We start from the raw sequence: 16,462 nt of genomic DNA, 5'->3' as shown, positions 1-16,462 counted from the left end.
GAGCCGCTGTTAAATTTTTATCCAAGCTGTCACACAGAAACAGTCGGTGCTTGTTGTTCGCAGGATTCGTGTCCTTTTGCCGTTTGCATTTTCAAATTGGAAAAATGTTCCCTGACCATTTTGATTTTATTACTGTGAAACGTCCTGCTGCTCAGTAACATTTTTAGGATTATTGGAAGAAAGAATCTTGTTTAAAAAAAAAAAAAAAAAAATTGGCCTGCGAGCTCCCAACAAAACCTAATCACTTCACATCAATTTGCCAGAGGCTCTGTTTTATCAGAAAAATGTTTCATATCTTATTTCAATATTTGTTGTTGAGTCTAAGTGGTTGTACGGTATGTGTGTACAGTTACAAACTTCTATTGAATTGTGCTGCAGGACCCAGGCTCACAGTTAGGAGGTTGTCAGGATGACCGAGTGTTATTAACGCTCTCTCGCTGAGGTTTTGGACAGCGAGTCATCCTCCCCTTGTCTGTGGAGAGCAGAGCCCCCTGCTCATCCCTGTGAAGAAAGGGAGTCCTTTATTCCACCGGGCAGGAATGTTATTATCTCCGTAACTGATGAAATGCTGCCTTGGGAAGCTTTTTATTCCTTCCTCTTCCATCCTATTTTATGACCTAACAATTTAACAGCATCTTACAGTATGTATTCCTGTCATTCATTGTCTTGACTCTGCCTTCACAGCGAGACTTTGATTGCTGCTTCTGCTGTTGTTCTATTTGAAACCGACTCAAGAGAGCATTGTCTGTATTCGCTACCTGCAGGCTTCTTTTCTGAGACGGGGTGCTTAACATCTTTTTCTGCCCTCGTGTGGCGGCTGCTTCTAAACTAAATCACAGTCAATAACAGTGAGGCCAGTTTTCCATTATAATTATGTTACTATTTTACTAGCCGGTGCTCTCAAAAATTACTTTAATTTCCCTCAGGAAAGAGCGAAGGAAGCACATGAGTGTATTGATATATCAAGTAGGGAGGGGCATTTGTAATACTAAACAGATTCTGTGCCTCTGGCTGCTTCGACACTTTTCGCACATGCTCTTTGGAAAATATGTGACAGTAAATGGCCGCATGTGTGCGTGCGCCTGCCTTGTGGTCTTTTCTGTCACTCAGTGTTGCCAGGTCGCCATGCAGATGCAAGATTACCACAGCGTGATCAGATTATGATCTACTGCGGCTCACTAAGGGGAGGCTGCAGTTGCGGGGGGGTCAGTTAGCCATAACAATTGCAAGAGAAATGCACCACAGTTGGCACCAACAGATGCGGCGCTTTTGCCAGTTGGGGGGTCAGTCACACAACAGTGTCCAAAATGAGCCATAGCATTAAATATTCCCACACGTGCTGCTTGCCTAATGACACCAGGAAGTGTTTACCAGTATTTATTCTCCAACCACACTGATTTAAAGCTACAAACCGGCCACACAGCCAAGTATCATGTGAAAGAGTCCATAATTGTTATCAGTGTATCCCCGCTATAAAGTCCAGCAGTGTTAGCAGGGATGAGCTGCCTCTGAAGTGGAGGATTGATGTGGCCCGGTCAGGCCTTTTGGGAATTGTTTGTTTATCACCGTTACTGATTCTTCTCCTCTGTTGCCCCCCCTCCTAGGTGACCTTTAAACCAGATCTGTCCACAGCGGAGGTTCATGATGAAAACATCAAAGGACCTCTAAAGGTAAGGCAGGAAAGATGGAGGAGCCCCACAGTCAGCTGGAACATTGTCACAGCACACATATTGTCGTTAATTACCCTTGGGTGCTTCAGTTTTGTCTTTTTTGGCTCGGACTGTAAGACAACACTGACTGTAGAAAAAAGCACAAGAGAATTGGTCAATGAAGCGTTCGTTCTGCAATTTAATTCCAGTTGATTATGATTCTTGTAGAAGCATTATGGCTGTCTCATTACTTTAAAACACATCGTTAGATTCATCATTAGCAGCACATTAGGATGCCAAATAACAGCAGTGTGTCCGTCCCACAGGTGGGTGCTGTTGTAGAGGTGAAGAATCAGGATGGAGTTTACCAGGAGGCCACAATCAATAAGCTGACCGATGCTAGTATATATACTGTTGGTAAGTCAATAACAAACTGTTCACCTCCTCTTGTGCTCTCCCTACAGCTAGCTTGTAAGAAAAACAACATGTTTGTGTATGGTAGAAATTCCAAAGGGGTTCTCAGGGTTTGTATTTACCTTTGCCAGAGCATCGTACTGATCGTACCTTCAATTGATTGCTAAGAAAAGGTGAAGAATTGAGTGATTTCTCACAGTGCAGCAGGAAAGTTGCTGTGCCTTACATGCTCGGAGTGTTCATCTCTTCATCACTGTTGTTTGTGTTATTATTAAAATGTCCAGTAAAACTCAAAGTAACTGAAGGCCAAACTAAAAATACTTCATATTGCTAAATGAAAATATTCCAAAAATATTCTGAAGCAGCAATTAATATGGTAGTAAATCACTGAGAAGTAAAAAGAACAAATGATGAGATGGACAACGATTTTTGGAGAATTTTACTTTAGTCATCGGTAGCTTTAGATACAGATTGAGCAAGGCTATACTACGCTGAGTCAACACTGAAATATTATACAATCGGGGTGCACCGATTCAACGGCTGAACATGTGTATTGGCTGTTATTCGCCTTGTGGATTGCCAACGGCATATCAGCAAAAAAGATAACATTAACTGATGGTAGTGGTAGATGTTTTTCACTATAGATGCTACTGATATGCCTTATTTTTTCCCTCATAATGCTGTGAACAACAACCATGTGTTTAAATCAACAGGAAGAATGGTAGTTAACATTAGCTGTTAGCAGCTGGTAGCCAGAACAAACAGCTAATGGATGTTGCCTTGAGTTAAATCGTGATGCATTCAAGCTCTATTCAGTAAAAATGAGTATTGGGCAAAGGTTAATTATTCAAGTGTAATTTTGTAAAAATTTAGTTTTGGGTGAGAAACTTCTATAAAAACAGTTGTTTGAAGAAAGTTGTTGTTTCCACAGCAATATGAAACAAATATTAGAGTTATTACAGTTACAGTTATGATAAATTATATACACTAAAAAGGCTTTTGAAGCAGTAAAGATGTTTTTCAGGTTGTTTCATAAATTTGTATGATTGAATTTGTGCTCATTAAAAGGTAGTGTTACAAAGCATTGAGTGACTTCAAACAAGTTCAGTTATTTTTTGTAATATAGATGTTTTTTTTCCTGTGGCACAAAAGGGGGAATGAATAACAACACAACAACAAAAACATCAGTATCAACTATGGGCCAAGTTGTTTTTTAAACATTGGTATCGGCCCAGAATCCTTATCATACCACATCATGTATTAAGTATGCTCTTCTGGTAAATGCTGCATATAGGGCTGCAGATGTAGATAACTTTCTTATTGATTAATCTGCTGACTTTGTTTTTTGCAGTTAAGAGACTAATTGTTTGGTCTATAACATGTGAAAAAGAAAAGTTCCAGAGCCAAAGGTGACATCCTCAAATTAGTTTTAGTTTTGTCTGACCGGCAGTCCAAAAACAAAAGATATTGAATTTACCATTGAAGAAAATTGAGAAAAGCAGTAAATTGTCATATTTGAGAAACTGGACCCAGAAAATCTCTTGAAACTTTTCATGCAATTTGTAATTGCGTGCCTTTGCAGAGTACACAGCGGCAGTGTTGGATAATCCAAAGTATACAGAGTATAGACTGCTGCTCAGATCTGTAGTCTCAGCAGCTGCACGTCACTTGAGAGTGCCCATGGGGGTTTTCCCTATCTAGAAACACTCATCTTGGCACATTTTCATTCTTTTCATTCATCAACAAAAACATGAGTCACTGTTGAAGTTACCTCGAGTGTTTTCCCCCTCATTGTTGTCGCCAAGTAAATTTGAGCGAGCGATGAATAATGGAATTTAATGATTTACACATCTGGGTTTATCTCTGGGAGTGCTGGGGCTGTTGGAAATGAAAGGAAGGCTCCTTGAGTTCTTTAATATGACATATATTATGCATGCTTATTGTAAAAGTCAGTCTGTGGAGATTTAATATCAGTTAATGCATAAATAAAATCAGTAAATCCTCAGACACTTCCCCACGTCTCTTTTATTTTAGCATTTACTCCACTCTGTCTTGCAGAGAGTCCTTGAAGCTGTAATAAAGCTGCGAGCTGAAAGCGCCTCTGTCGCTCTGTCTAAGCATCATTTGTTTTTAACGTATCATAAATCAAGTAGGCATTTTGCAACCAAGACGGGAGTTTGTTTGTGCTTAAGTGTATGTTTGTGTGTGTTGGTGGACTCTTGGCCCACATACAGCAGCCTAATAGTTTGACTCTCATCTCTGCAGTGTTTGACGATGGCGATGAGAAGACCCTGAGGCGTTCCTCTCTCTGCCTGAAAGGAGCGCGTCACTTTGCAGAGAGCGAGGCAAGTATTGTGCTGTCCTGCAGTTTTAGACCAACCTCATCTCTGTGCTTTCCAGGGAAGCAAAGCTCATTTTATAGTTTTCGACTTCTTTTAATTTTATTTAGTCACCAACAGTCTCACATCCCTACTCACGGTGCTCAAATTAAAACGCTGCTTATGAATAGTCCCACATTGGCATTTAGAGGTTCAGCTGCGATATATTTCCAGGAAACTGATATCATGGCAGAGTTGCCAGATGTAAAGCGCTGGGTAAATCCCTCCTTTTTCTAACTGATGAAATACCGCGAAGAGAATTTCTTCCAGGTGAACAAGATGAATCTTTACTCTTCCAATTTAGTGTCTGACAAGGTGACACTGAGGCTCTTTGCTGTTGTTTGTCTCCTCCGCAGACACTCGACAGACTCCCGCTCACCAACCCTGAGCACTTTGGCACGCCTGTCATCGGCAAGAAGGGCAACCGCGGCAGACGGTCAAACCCGATGTGAGTATCACCCTCTGTCTCTGTACATCCCGCGGGTCTCATAACAGACTTCATATACCAGAGGTCTGTGATGCTGGTGGGGAGGGATGCTCTGTAGCAATCCACAGTCATCAGTAACAGGCCTCCCCCGTCTAAGTATGCTGACAGCAGTTGAAATGAAAGATTTACTCTCATCTCCATCCCCTCATAAACAGCACCCGAGGCCTGGAAGTAGAGAGCCTGCTCGCCTCCTCCAGCTCCTTAATCACGCTGGGCTCCTGTGTGTGCATGCATGCTAGAGAGGCAGCATTAGCATGGCATGGTCCTGCTGAATATCATCGTTTTCCCCCTCCTTTGACTCAAATGTTCCAGTGGGTGTTTTATGCTCTGATGTGCCTACTCCTGTGAGACTGCAGAGTTTTCATCTGGGAATAGGAACTGCTGAGGGCTTTTTGGCGCTGGATATAATTGTGGCTCCTCTCTGTTATAAAGAGGACACTCTGCTACATAATCTCATTCTCTGACACCCCTCGCTAATGGCACTCAGAGAAAAGTCAATATTACTCTAAACATTGATGCAATATTGACTTGGAAATGTCCCAGCTGCACATTAGCACCTTGGACCTGTTTTCTTCCTGAGCGCTAATAGTGTCTTAATTCTTGAATTACAAGGACTGACGATGCAGTGGAGATTGAGATTTAGAAAATGACAGCTATATTGTGTGTTTAATGAGATCATTTCTTGCTCTGTTAATGGATAACTTTTGGGACATAACGCTTATTCACATTCTTGCTGGGAGTTAGATGAGAAGATTGATAATTCTCTCATGTGTGTTCACTAGTTTAGCATTAAGACAAAATAAACAGAGTGGAAAAACCCACCGACTGTCACCTCTAAATCTCATCATTTAGCGGGCTATATCTTGTTTGTTTAACCAAGAGGCTTCCAGGGAAGTACATAAAATTACTGCGGGAAGTTAATGCTTCCAGGCAGGAAATAGTCTGGTGGATAACCCCCAGTAGAGCCACAATGTGCCGTTTGTACACTTCAGCACATGAGATTTAATGTGTTAATTAGTGAGCTTTAAAGGTGCTTGATTTAGTTGCCTTTGGATAGAGCTAGGTTAGCTGTTTGCTCCTGTTTCTAGTCTCTGTGCTAAGCTAAGCTAAAGGCTAATGGTGTGGATTGGCTCTGACGTCATCCAAATCTGTGTTTTTGCATAAATAATCTAGCCGCCATCCACCCAACTTGCACCCACATGGACATTTTACACCCCTTCTACCAGTCTGTAGGCTATATTGCTTGGCGCCTTTCAGTCAGTGTAAACATTTCCTAGTGTGCAGTAATGTAGCTGCAGCAAGTATTGTGGGACATTTAAGAAGCAAACTAAAAACTGTGGTTACAAACTTGACGGAGGAAACTGAACTAAACTCTTATCTTCTGTAACGATCAATAAAGTTAAGCTGCAGTTCTCCGTCATAATTGCTATAGCTTCTCTCTGAATGTGTGCGCACTTATGGTTTCTGCTGCAATGATCGCTGCACGTATTTAATAAAAGCATCATGTAACGTATTACATTGAAGTAGGCTGGTTTTAAGAAAATGAATAATTATTTAAAAATGGCAACATTTCTTATTTCACGTGCTAGCAACCAATCCCCTATTAATCAGAATGTTCATTTTAGTGACTCGATATGCTCATGAATATAACTACAATCCCCACATCACTAACGTACAGACACATCTGAGACAGACACAACCCGATGTTTAAAAAAACAAAGTGTAATACCATTTGCTGGAAAAAAAAAACAATAATGCAAAGAATTGCAAAACATTTCTGCTTAAGAGCTCAGTTGCTAAAAAATAATCTTACCTAACATATCAAGTTGGTTTCGATCTCACACCCCCTTGACTTTAGTGCAAATTACTAGAGTGATTTCATTGGCCGATGGGCTCAGCTGGCTTCAACGCTGATTTAAAATCTTAAATTGGCTGAAAAAAACCCCAACCAGGGCTGACAAGTGCCAATGGTATGGGACACACCGTAAAAACTAGGGCAATGCTGACGTCAGCTTAGTGTGTCAGGACTAAGAGTAACTGTCAAACCGTCTTCACTACCGTAGTCATTGTATGTGGATCAGAATCTTTCCTACATGAATGGTAGTCTCTCCCTCATTGAATGGCCAGAGTGCTTTGTTTATGACTTTGATTCACAGCTTAGTTGTTGTAGTAGTAGTAGCAGACCGGCTGATTTACTGCTCTTGAGTCGTGCCAAACAGTGTGTGTGTGTGTGTGTGTGTATATGTACATAGAGTTGTGCTCGGAGCAGACCTAGTGAGGCATAAAAAGAGGACGGAGGATCTGTTTGCCTGCTGGTGCTGCTTGCACAATCACTCAGAGACATGGCTGCTTGTCTGCCGGCCGCAGCCGGAGCGTCAGGATGACTGTCAGACAGCAGAGAATGAGCCGGCTCGTCAGTACACTGATCCTAATGAGTGGGCTCATCAGTAGAGCTGGCCTTATGTTTCGCTGTGCTACATAATGATAAGACTGGACAGGTTTTGTTGTGCTGTAGATTGTTAGCAGGAGACTTTTTGATGTTAAATGAAAAGACGATCGGTTAGCAGAATTGAGCGAGACCAGGGCACGCAATGTTATTTTCCTAACCTGTTTATATATAGTATGGATTCAATATGAAATGCCAATGTCTTTGCAGCTCTGTTTATTTATTTTTATCCAGCAGTGCTACATTTTTGTGGAGAGTGGAGATAAGTTGACAGCACTTTTCTAGATCAAATGTCAACACTTTACCAGATGAGATGAATTTAAAATAGTGTATGTATGAACATCCACATGCTCACCGTACCTCTCTAAACTGCAGTCTGTTGAGTCAAATATCCTTTCCTCCCACAGTCAAGAAGAGGAATTGTCTTCATCCTCCAGCGAAGAAGAGGAGAGCGACCAGCGGCAGAATGAGGATCTGTTCGGCAAAGTGGTCTGCGTGGAGGGGGTTGCCACCGGGGACAAAAAGAAGACCACGTGGTATCCAGCTCTGGTGAGCTCATAGTCTTCCTTCACTGATCTCTGCTCCATCTCTGTGAGGAAACAGGGACTGCTGCTGCTGCTGCTGCTGCTGCTGGTCTTCCATTACACTCACAGCATTGTGCCAGTTCATCTAAATGCCTGCTTATGTAACCTCAGCCCTCAGCAGGGTTATCTTATTGCATTATAATTCACCCACCATGAAATGATGGAAATATGCATGTTGTTGCAGCTGATTTCTCATAATGAGACTGACTTTTTTTGCAGTAGCTGCCTGTCATCTTTAGTTTTGAGGAATTCCAGAAAGCACAACTCTTATTTTGGAAGAAAAAGATTTGGCTTGTTCTCCCCGATGTGTGCAGAATCAACACTGGTCTGATGTTTTCACTATTTTCCAATCCATTGGTTTCCACCCACCCTTAACTCTCAGCCACTGTTAGCACGCTATGAAATGGTGACAGGCGTTGTTTGTTTATGTAAGTGTTACAAGTAGAACTGGGAGAATGGGAGAAGGTGGGGAAAGCTGTCCCTTTAACTGTGTAGTCAGCAGGGCCCCGCCTCCAGGGTTTGTTGTTCTTGGCTTGCTGTTGACTGAGCTCCATGCCGCCTCCCTGTGACGGCCAAGAGAAGTGCATCACACAGTAGCTTATCATTGTTTACACTGGGACAGTACGGCAGAGGGGTGGAGTTAGTACGCTGGTAGATGTCTTAGGCAACAAATGATACATGGATGTTACAAACAGTGTGCTCTCCTGTGGCTTGGTAAAATAAAACTGGTCTCCACGTTTGTAACAGAAGTGTCACAGAGGGAAATGGCATCACACAGCTAACGTGAGTCATAGTGTTCATGTAAAAGCATCCACCCTGCTGGCGTGTGTGTGTGTGCTGTACATACAGAGAGAGCAGAAGCAAGCAGGAAGAATCCTGGCGGAAATCAAATCTCCATAATGGCAGTGCTGCCTCCTGTGGGTTAGACCCTGGCATAGGAACAACTCCCACTGTTGTGCTCCTCAACTCCAGTAAACAGCAGCAGCACATGCTGCGAGTGGGTGCACACGCCTTACACATCGCTCTTCATCCCACTCGCTTGTTTGTCTTTGTTTCGCAGACAGCATATTTTGTAATCCATCAGCATGGCCTTTTGCTGAAACGACTTTAGTCATTGACTCATACGCTAGCACCCCCCTCCCTTCCTCTACTGTCTCACACATACACACACACACACACAGTACCACCTCATCTGACCTCTTGACTGTCTCTTGTTTCTGTGCAACAAGGTCATCTCCCCAGACTGCCATGAAGACGTGACTGTGAAGAAGGACAACATTTTCGTCCGCTCTTTCAAGGATGGAAAATTGTGAGTCATCACTAATGAAAACTGAAAACCACATTTGCACCATGTGTGAAGCACGGCTGCAGCGGTGATAATCTGTAGATTTTTTTTTGCCGTAACATCATCAGTTAAAGGTCCAGTGTGTTGGATTTAGGGGGACATATTGGCAGAAATTAGATAATATAAAAAGTGTGTTTTCTTTAGTGTATAATCACCTGAAAATAAAAATCATCATGATTTTGTTACATTAGATTTAGCCAGTTATATCTACATAGGGAGCGGGTCCTTGTGCCCAGAGTCAGCCATGTTGCACCAGCATGTGTCTTCAGTAGGTGGCTCCAGATAGGGTCATTCATGTTTTTGCATCGGCCACTATAGTTAGTTCCCCCTCCGTGATGAGCAACATTGGAAAAACAGACATTTTTTTTTACGTGAAACTGCTTTAGTCAGTGTTATACGGTTTATAATGGGTCCATAATGTTCATTATGAAGAGGAAGAGACCTCTGTTGATTTTTCCACTCCTGGTACAAACCTATTGAATGCCTGAATCCTAAGTAATCAGAGAAACAGTGAGCTCACATTAGCATGTGGTGGGCTAGCAGCCCCTCTCTGAATATGCCAAACACTTTCAGTGAAAAGGCTTTATTCAGTGTTTTAACCAGTTTTCGTCACCTGGACTCTTTATTTTAAATAGGAGGCGAGCTCTACAGGAATTAACTAATTATGTAATGAATAAAAAGTAAGCACTGCACAAAGTTAATCCTTAGCATTGCTTACTGATTAGCCAAAAGAACGAAGGCGTATTCACCTCACATTAAACTTAGCAATTCTTTGAGGAGCTGTGACAGGTAAATGATTGGCATTGTAACTTGATAAATTATCCAAATAGCTCTTGATTAATTTTCTTTAAGTCAATTAATCAACCAATCATCCAGCATTAGTGTAAAACATCTCCAACAGGAGTCTTTGAATAAGTGTTGTAATGATATATATGTGCAGTGAACCTTTGCAAAAAAGAAGCACTGCTTTGTACATTGACAGAGGCAGTGCTTGCACATTGTAAGATATGGCTGCACAGTAGAATAGTATTTGCAAATATTGTGCTACTTTTCCTGCCTTTTATATATTTATTGTAATGTGATGTGAACTTCCCACTCATGACAAATCTCCGTATTATCACATTATTTGAAGGAGCTCTGTTTGATGACACCTCCACATCTTAACTAATTAATTATGCATTTGTTTGTAGCTTTAAAAGAATATCACCTCAGGTCTTCCAACAAGAGTTCAGATGCAGTGTGTCTTCCCTGGTTGTGTTATTTTATTTGTCCTCAGGCTGTAAGTTACTGGTGAGGTAAGGTAGTGTAGCTTCCCTGCAGCCTGCCCTCGGCATGGAACCACACAGCCAGATTGTTTTGTCTGTGGCAGAGAGAGGAATAAGTCCTGTCAGGAGTCTGCAATCAGCTGGTGGTTTGTAACTGCAGTCTCTCTGTATGTGGGTAGACACATAGCCCACACTCCATATAAATTAATCTGGCGTTTGCTCACTGTTTCAAAGTGTAGTTTTCTGTCTGTTTGAATTCTACTGATGACGGAGCAGCCTTGAGTCTGCATTCCTTAAAAGACTGTCTGCGTAACTCAGAAAAAATAGTCAGGTGAGGGGTTGAGCCGATGAGAGGGATAAGATAAGATAAGGAGATGATAAATCAGTGTAGAACTGGAAGTCATACACCTGTGAAGTATTTCCTCTGTGAACATGTGCACCCTGTGAGGGCTTTTGTTCCAAATTAAATTGCACTGTAGCGGTTTTCCTTTCTGTTTTGTAGCAATTTGTGAAATCAGCACAGTGTGTCCACGGGTAGGTGCAACAAATAATAATGTAAGAAGTCGGAAAATCTATAACGTCGTTAATGAGATTTCCCTCCAATCTTTTTGCTTTTTTTGCAGAGGGAATAACAAAGCTGAGAAGTGCATATGGTTACTGTTACTCATCATGTGTGATGTGATGTAGCAGTCGGATCCTGTCTCTTTATGTTGTGCTACTGTTTGATCTGTCACAGGTTTTGCAAGTTTGTACATTTTCAAAGAGAGAACAAAGCTTTTTTTAACAGAGCTGACCACATTTAACCATTGCTGAGAAATATTGTGAAAATATTCACATGCATCAACACCAGTTTCAGACTGTCTGTTCTTCAGCAATGCTACAGCTGCTACAGCGCTGCACCATTTCCTTTAGCTCCTCTTGTCATTGTTTGTTATTCTACATTTTATCATTTATGTCAGCCTCTGTTCATCTATTATCACAGAGTTATTTTAACGTGCCACTCTCTGTGGGATTTGCTGTTTGAAGAGGGGTCACATCCATAAGCCGCGTGACCTTTTCCCGCACAGCGCCGGGGTCAGAGTGTTCCCTTTCCTCTGCAGACTTTGGCATTGTTAGTGATAACCATTCAGCGTTGCCTTTCAAAAACAATGGCTTTGGAAACTCTTTTTTTTTTTTTTTTTTTTTTAGGGAAAGCAAGGTCACATCCAGAGGGGAGACGGGAGTTTTCAGGAAGTGGTTATTCTTATTTAGTTAGATCTGGTCACCATGGTAACAATGGAAACAGTAGCCGTTTCTATTTTGTCCTCGTTTGGCCGACTGACAAACTTGTTTGTTATTGCTGTACACAGAAAAGGACAGTTTGATCACTGTAAGTTTTCAACTAAGACTCACAATTGTTTAAACAATACTAGGACATTTACTAGAATATATAATGTATTCTGAAGTATATTATTCTTACTTTATATCCTGTTATATGTTTTGAAATGAAATACACTAGTCTCACCTGATTTAATAAAGGCCATACAAATCACATGAAGAGGAAGCTGGTCTAGAGGTGTAAACTGTAAATATGTAAACTGTAGCATATATGTGGAAACTACAGCTCATTTAGTTCAGCAAATTCAATAATTAGCTTACTCAATAGTAGCCAGTTAGCAGTGACCTAAGGCTGTTTCAGCTTTATTGGGATGACAACACCAGATTTGTAATGATTAATCAACTAAAGGGTTAACTTTGTTCAAGATGAGTTTCTGCAGCACTCTATATTTTTAGCGTAGCCTGACTCTCTCTTTTTGCCTTTAATAATAGGTCAGTATTATTTAAGCCTGACAGGGATAAAGGGACGGGACAACATGTAGCAGAGGGCCACGGGCTTGAATCAAACCCACAGCCACTGCAGTAAGGATACTGCCTTCTATACATGGGATGTCTGCTCTACCTGATGAGCTACTGGACGCCCCCTAATATTTTATCTAATTTAATTTATCCGTCTTTTAATTTATTTTTGTCAAAATGAGATGTGTGAAAGTCCACATTTCTGATGTTTCAAATCTTTAAACAGAATGCTGTCTTTTAACTTCATATTTGCACTTAGCTTTTGGCAAAATGTAGTTTAACCTAACTCACTCTAATAACCACATTCCTACATAAAGCTTACCTCTGCAACCACCTATGCACTTTCCTTTATACTTAGCTGCATGCTTAGATATGAAACATATGTTATTTTACAAACAATGGCTCAAACTTAAGTGTCTGATACTTGTAGACATCCTGTCTATGGATGGCAATGTCGGTCAGTCAGTTGATCCACCACTTTGGCCCATACTGACATCTCTAACCAACATTAATTGTCATAATATTTCATACAGGCATTCATGGTCCCCAGAAGATTAATCTTAATGACTTTGGTGATTATTTAATAAGTAGATGTTAGCATGCTGACACGCTAACCTAAGTTGGTGAACATGGTAAACACTACACCTGCTAAACATCAGCATGTTGTCATTGTTAGTGTGCCTTGTTGTTAGCATTTAGCTCAAAGCACAGCTGTGTCTATAAGTGCAGCCTCACAAAGCTGCCATGGCTGCAGACTTTTTTTGCTCGTCTCAATGAAGAATAATCTTTGCACATTTCCACACAGAAAAGTCCATGACAAATCTAGTCATTGGATCAGCTCAGCTGTTTACAGATACCACAGCAAATCGTCTCTTTGGCACACTCGCCAAGCCCCTGACTGCGTTCAGCTTACAAGCTCCACTGATCCATCTATCTGCCAAATCACCAACACTTTGCCCAGCTGCTGTAGGGATGTTGTAAGGAAGTAGGCTGTGAATGCAGGCATGTCTGCCCAGGTTTTAAGGTTGTTATTGCTGCTGTAAGATTAAAAACTCCCCCTGCCAGTGTTTTAATTAACAAGGGCCGTTTTTATAGTCATACATTTGTTTTGGGAAAACAAGCTTATATTTTGGTTGGCTCACTACGTACTGGGTTGGCGTCACACTAAAGCGCTGAACCTTGATGTACTAGCACTGAGTACTGTACGTCGCCTCTGTGGCACATATTAATCAGAGTTTCTTTGTTTGGCAGTTACACGGTGCTGCGGAAGGACGTGCGCGAGATGAATGGCGACTGTCCTCCAAAAGCCGACGCAGCGCTCAAACCAGGTGAGTTAAAACTACAGTACTGGTGCATAGCACATACCCAGTCACCGACATCTGTGGGCTGGTCTGTGTTGACACACTTGGCAGAAAAACGCTCGCAGAGTAAGTCGCAGGGAGACAGACTGAGGAAGAGAAGTTTTGTTTTGGTTCTGGGGAATGCAGCGGCTGAGAGCTCCTGTCAACTGTCGAGTCTATTTTTATTTGAAGTCCTCACCAGGCTTTTTATATAGTGCCCCCGTTTTTCTGCTGCAGAGCTCTCACTCTCTCATAATTACAGTTAGGCAGCAGCTTTGTATTATCCCAGTCTTGGTATTCACAGGTGGTTGACTCACAACTGTGATATTTTCCGCATTACAAACGCGTAAGACAAGCATCTGCCAAGGTGGTTAGATGCTACTTAAAGCCACCTGTGACATTGTGGCTGAATGCGCCGGCTGCTCTGCGTCACTGCAAACACTCCTGACAGATTTTCATGCTGCTTTTCTTTCATGGCTGCTTTCTCTCATGTTTATGTCAAGATGTATTCCTATACTGTCCTATTTTTGTATATGGGTGTATTATTTTAGGATGGCAATAACTCTTTTATAAACTTTCTCTTTTTTTTTAGCTTTTGTAAACCAGTATCGGTTGTCAGTTACAGTTTTATGTCTGAAGATGCTCTGGTTTCCCGCAGTAAAAGTCTCAAGGCAAATTTTTTTTTTTCTTTCCCATAATCCAAAAACACAGTATTCCTTCTAAGGTGTTTACATGGCTTAAATAAATATTCCACTCATATTCATGTTTACATGCGGCCGTGCATACTTTAGTAAACGTGCCCTAACATGTCGTTTATCACATCAAAATATGGCAAAGTGGAACGGCATGAGCAGCTTGTATGATTTGTTTCTTTGCATCAAAATTGGATTTTTTTCCAGAGTTTTCCAGAAGTGGCAGACTTGTTCTGCCTTGCTAACACAGGCTTCCTCTTTTTCATTCCTTCAGCCTCCTTCTTGGAGGGGTAGGCCCCGTTATATTTGGTGATTCAGATAAAATCAAATATCACAGTATTTTTTACCAAATACCTTGATGTATTGTTTCACAAAATACTTTCACGAGATTTTTTTGTAAATGATCTTCATTATTAATAAAGATATAATTGACCAAGTGGGTAAAGGCAAATAGTAGAACAGTCTGCTAAGTTCAGAAAATTACATCGCTGCACTGGTAGCAGCCTTTAAAACCGAGAAAAGACAACTCTTATGATATTACGATATCCAAAATCTATGACAATACCTAGTCTCTCGATACCAATATATTACATTGCATATCCAAAACCTGTTGATATCCAGGTCTTTTGCAGTGTTTTAAAGTAGATGTGTTTTTCCATCCAACCAAAAATGTGGGCTTGTCCTTTTGGGCATGTATTTCTACATCAGCCTTACAAACTGTTGGCAAGTTGGTTTGTGTACAACGCATCCATGACAACACAGAGCTGACTGTAGACAGGCAACAGGCTGTGTGTCGCAAACTGTTAAAAACACCAATTCAGCTGCATGTTCTGAATGCACTGTAAACAAGTCCAAAGAATTCTGGAAGAACTGGCATATCTCACGTCTTCATCAGGAAAAACTGCATTAGGAATGAGGGCTAATTCGGAATATTCCAAGGGAATATGCTGTTTACATGACCCGTATCATATTCGGAATAATAATGGAATATTAGTGTGCATGTAAACGTACTCACTATTTGATTGCTTCAGTACTGGGCTTACACCTGCACACCCAGCATCCTCAAGCCCTCCAAAACACCCTGTGACAGATGTTATGAGGTTTAAATCAAAGAAGTGTCATCTTACATTTAAAATATGGCCTCATGTTCTACTAAATTATGATTCAGGCAGCTCTTGTCAGGTGTGGTTAATATGCAATATTATTCCTGTGTGTGTTTGACAGCACTGGACGCCGCCTTGGAGTTCCTGCAGCAGTTTGTCGTGCCCAGCACCTGGAAGACAGAAGTGAAAGAAGAAAGTTCCAGCAGCGAGGATGAGGAGGAAGAGGAAGAGGGAGAGCAGGAGGAGGACGCCAGTGGCGAAGAGGAGGAGGTAGAGGCAGAAGCCCTCACATGCTCTCATGCCCACAACCTCCCAGGTAAAACAAGAATCTCAAACTGTCTTGTTTCCTGTCTGCAGGAGGAAGTGGAGCCATTCCCAGAGGAGCGGGAGAACTTTCTGCAGCAGCTCTACAAGTTCATGGAAGACAGAGGTGAGCCCAGAGTGCAGATACAACTCATGCTTCTTCAAAACAACCTTTTTATTTTGAAGGTTCAAGATTCAGCTTTAGAATTTAAGTACCTGTTGCTAGTTTCATTCTCTGTCTCTTTCTGCCCCCCATGTATCTCATGAGCCCTACAGCCTTTAGAGTTGAACTTTGAATTTCTACTTGACAGTCAATTGTACTTTTTGACTCCACTTTGTTTATTTGACAACTTTTTCTGGTTGCTTAATACAAAAACATATGATGAGATTATAAAGTATGATTTACTGTTATTAAAGTGTTTATTTAACAACTTAAAAAATATATAAAATAGTTAAAAGGGGAAACTCGCCACCTTTTATGTGGATGTCCAGTTAGTGTTGATGGTAAATGTCAACTGAAACAATAAATTCCTAAGTAGGTGCTTTATTGACGGAGAAAGCAGAGTTCTCCTGCTTGGGGGGCCATGCCAGCAGTGCCTACATGTACCAGGATGCATTGC

The 16,462-nt window shown here is 41.3% G+C and overlaps 1 protein-coding gene across 6 annotated transcripts in view; it reads left to right on the top strand.

Annotated features, from left to right (window-relative positions):
- The window catches only part of arid4b (AT-rich interaction domain 4B), a 48,430-nt gene that overhangs the window by 20,419 nt on the left and 11,549 nt on the right, over window positions 1-16,462 (top strand). For 3 of the 6 annotated variants that reach the window (XM_033612944.2, XM_033612943.2, XM_033612940.2), the window contains exons 4-12: window positions 1,605-1,670; window positions 1,976-2,066; window positions 4,329-4,408; window positions 4,798-4,889; window positions 7,782-7,923; window positions 9,188-9,267; window positions 13,656-13,732; window positions 15,661-15,809; window positions 15,897-15,969. In XM_033612944.2, the coding sequence (XP_033468835.2) occupies window positions 1,605-1,670; window positions 1,976-2,066; window positions 4,329-4,408; window positions 4,798-4,889; window positions 7,782-7,923; window positions 9,188-9,267; window positions 13,656-13,732; window positions 15,661-15,809; window positions 15,897-15,969 (850 nt within the window). Of the gene's footprint in view, window positions 1-1,604; window positions 1,671-1,975; window positions 2,067-4,328; window positions 4,409-4,797; window positions 4,890-7,781; window positions 7,924-9,187; window positions 9,268-13,655; window positions 13,733-15,660; window positions 15,970-16,462 lie in introns of all 6 variants that reach the window. The other 3 variants (XM_078176158.1, XM_078176159.1, XM_078176160.1) reach the window with 1 other exon arrangement.

This window comes from Epinephelus lanceolatus, chromosome 17 (genome assembly GCF_041903045.1).
Source record: "Epinephelus lanceolatus isolate andai-2023 chromosome 17, ASM4190304v1, whole genome shotgun sequence".
Classification (NCBI taxonomy): domain Eukaryota; kingdom Metazoa; phylum Chordata; class Actinopteri; order Perciformes; family Serranidae; genus Epinephelus; species Epinephelus lanceolatus.
This window is presented reverse-complemented; position numbering and strand designations above follow the sequence as displayed.